Raw genomic sequence first — 3,175 nt, forward strand, 5'->3', positions numbered from 1 at the left:
CCAATTAAATCCGATCCCCAGAATCAATGGATTCCACCACTACTTCTCCATGCGGCCGGGATGATAACCCGCTGCCAGCAAAGCTGCGCTTCATGTGCTTTTACGGCGGCCACATCATTCCCCGCCCACACCACAAATCCCTGAGCTACGTCGGCGGCGAGAAACGCATTGTGGCGGTGGATCGCGGCGTCTCCCTAGCGGAACTGCGCCGCCACCTCTCCCGCACCCTCCTCAACGGCCTGCAGCGTTTCACCCTCAAGTACCAACTCCCCCACGAGGAGCTCGACTCCCTCGTATCAATTGCCAACGACGAGGATTTGGAAAACATGGTTCAAGAATACGACAGGATGATTGCCTCCCCTGTGAGACTACCTCGTCTCCGGTTTTTCCTGTTTCCCGACAGGCCCGAAACTGCAGCCTCCGTAGGTTGTCTGCTTGCCGATGCCAAATCTGAACAGTGGTTTGTTGACGCCATTAACGACTCCGGGTTGGTCTCCAGAGCCTTTTCTGATCCTGCCATCGAGATTAATACGGGAGATATCGACGGAATCTCCGTCTCCAAGGTTGATTCTTGTCTCAACATTTCCAATCAGGATGTCCAGTCTACACCTGATTCTGTAGCAAGGTAATATCACTTTAATTCACTTCATCTCTTAGAGCTAACCCAAAACTAAATAGTTGGTCCAATTGACACCACTAATATTCAGTTGCTATAGAACTGGTCCGAAACTGAATAGTTGGTCCAATTGATATCACTAATATTTGGTTGTTATAGAGTTAGTCCGAAGTTGAATAGTTAGTCCAATTAACACCACTAATATTTAGTTGCTATATATAGAACTGGTCCGAAACTGAATAGTTGGTCCAATTGATATCACTAATATTTTCCGAAACTGAATAGTTGGTCCAATTGATATCACTAATATTTGGTTGTTATAAATAGTTGGTCCAATTGATATCACTAATATTTGGTTGTTATACATTTAGTCCGAAGCTGAATAGTTAGTCCAATTAACACCACTAATATTTAGTTGCTATATATAGAACTGGTCCGAAACTGAATAGTTGGTCCAATTGATATCACTAATATTTTCCGAAACTGAATAGTTGGTCCAATTGATATCACTAATATTTGGTTGTTATAAATAGTTGGTCCAATTGATATCACTAATATTTGGTTGTTATAGAGTTAGTCCGAAACTGAATAGTTAGTCCAATTGATACCACTAATATTCAGTTGCTATATATAGAACTGGTCGGAAACTAAATAGTTGGTCCAATTGATATCACTAATATTTGGTTGTTATAGAGTTAGTCTGAAACTGAATAGTTAGTCCAATTGATACCACTAATATTCAGTTGCTATAGAACTAGTCCGAAACTGAATAGTTGGTCTAATCGATATCACTAATATTTGGTTAATATAAGTTGCAGTGAAAGCAATAGTGCATCTTCTTGGAAGCATATAATGTATCAAGATGCCACTCCTCCTGTTACAAACTGGGAAACTACAACTAGGCCTTCTGCAATAATGGATCTCAGCTCTTCTCAAGTTCTGATGCATCATCCTCTCCAACAACCACCACAACTCCTTCACTATATTCACCACCCAACACCCGACCCCGTGCCCCTGCCCGTGTCTTACTATCCCATCTACGCGCCACCGCAACAACAACTTGATCAACAGCCGCCTCTGTATGTCTTGCCCGTCGCTGCTCAAGCTCCGGCGTCGTACAATTTCCCGGCCAATATACCCGATGCTGCTGCGGCGGCACCGCCGCCAAATGTGACCATCATTCCGCCCATTTGCGCAGCGAACGCAACTACCTTGTACGGACCCTCCGCCGCCGCCGCCGCCGCTGCAGCGACTCCGACGACGGTGGTTCAAGTTCCGGCCGGAAATCAGTTACAGGCGGCGCAACAATACTTGGGTATTTCTCAAGTACAGCACATTACCGCTCCTGGTTCTCAAGTCTACTACGCCGCGGCTCAATGTCCGGCGGCGGTGGCGCCACTTCCTTCTCAACACCAGACTGTAACCCCCGCAACTGCTGTGCTAATATCACAAGCTACGGCGGCTCAGCTTCCTGGGGAGAATTCTATGCAACAAATCCTAACTTCACAGCCCCTTTAAGGAAATCTTGATGGCCATTGATAGACAAGCAAGCAAGGAAGTATAACCAGTGTGCAATATGCTCTGTAATAATAAATTCTAAATAATTTTTTTTAGTACAACTCTTTCTAAGCACAAAGAGTCAACAATAGCCTCCACTGAATTCATGTAAGAGTGTAAATCAGGTGTCATTAGATCACAAGGTAGGTGGCAAATTTTAAATAATTATAATACATAAAATAGAAAAAACCAAACATAACTCATACCTCTTCACAATCTAGTATATAACATAAATTGTAGCAATGAAAATCTTTTTATTCTGAACCTTTATTTGTTATATAACAAATGCGTGCTTAAACAAAACACTAAACTAAAACCAATTACAAAAATAATGTTAAAAGTACTATCATCATCATGTCAACACCATTTGACTTGATCAAGTGTCATGACGAGTAAATCGCAATCTGGATGGAACATAGAGAAAGAGTTGCGAGTACGTATAACACAAAAACTAAGTCCATAAAGTCTAGTTGCACTTCAGCCATACTTAAGTTGCTTGCATCATCCCCTACCGCATCACGCCAACTTCCGACAATAAATCGTTGACATATTTGATGAACACATTGAAGTTGAGAAGTTGTAGTTAATTCTCCTTCAACTTTAACGGCGAAAAAAAAAAAACTATAGCATCCAATGGATAATAATATGATAGGGGTAATGCAAATTGATACAAATTTACCATAGTTGCTTTATGAACTAGCAACCAAATTAGGAAAAACATGCATCAATAGAAAAATGTACTTGCAGTTGCACTACAGACAAGTGCACACAAAAAAGTGTTAAATAATGTGGGGGGAGAATACTCATTGAGATGTGATGGGAGAAACGGAGGAGGATGAGGATGGTCTGCCATTGCACATGTAATATCTGATCTCTAACTTAACTCAAAGCTAATAATGATTTGATTAACTGCACAAAGGCTTTACATGTCGCCCATGTTGTCCCACAAATTAAAATTATCCCACCCCAGAGCCTTTGATCTTTGCATCATTTTTTTCTTGG

The 3,175-nt window shown here is 41.8% G+C and overlaps 1 protein-coding gene across 1 annotated transcript; it reads left to right on the plus strand.

Annotated features, from left to right (window-relative positions):
- Positions 1-2,235, plus strand: LOC115997192. The gene is made up of 2 exons (XM_031236701.1): positions 1-625; positions 1,435-2,235. Exons 1-2 carry the CDS (start codon positions 27-29, stop codon positions 2,132-2,134), a joined length of 1,299 nt encoding a protein of 432 aa, XP_031092561.1. The 5' UTR covers positions 1-26; the 3' UTR covers positions 2,135-2,235.
- The last annotated feature ends 940 nt before the right edge of the window (positions 2,236-3,175 follow it).

The sequence above is a fragment of the Ipomoea triloba genome, chromosome 11, assembly GCF_003576645.1.
Source record: "Ipomoea triloba cultivar NCNSP0323 chromosome 11, ASM357664v1".
Classification (NCBI taxonomy): Eukaryota; Viridiplantae; Streptophyta; class Magnoliopsida; order Solanales; family Convolvulaceae; genus Ipomoea; species Ipomoea triloba.

What these genes read in the sequence shown, in the direction of transcription:
- LOC115997192 (XM_031236701.1), top strand. Translation starts at nt 27, where the DNA reads ATGGATTCCACCACTACTTCTCCATGCGGCCGGGATGATAACCCGCTG. An exon ending in ACACCTGATTCTGTAGCAAG is followed by an intron (nt 626 to 1,434) that starts GTAATATCACTT and finishes TATAAGTTGCAG; the next exon opens with TGAAAGCAATAGTGCATCTT.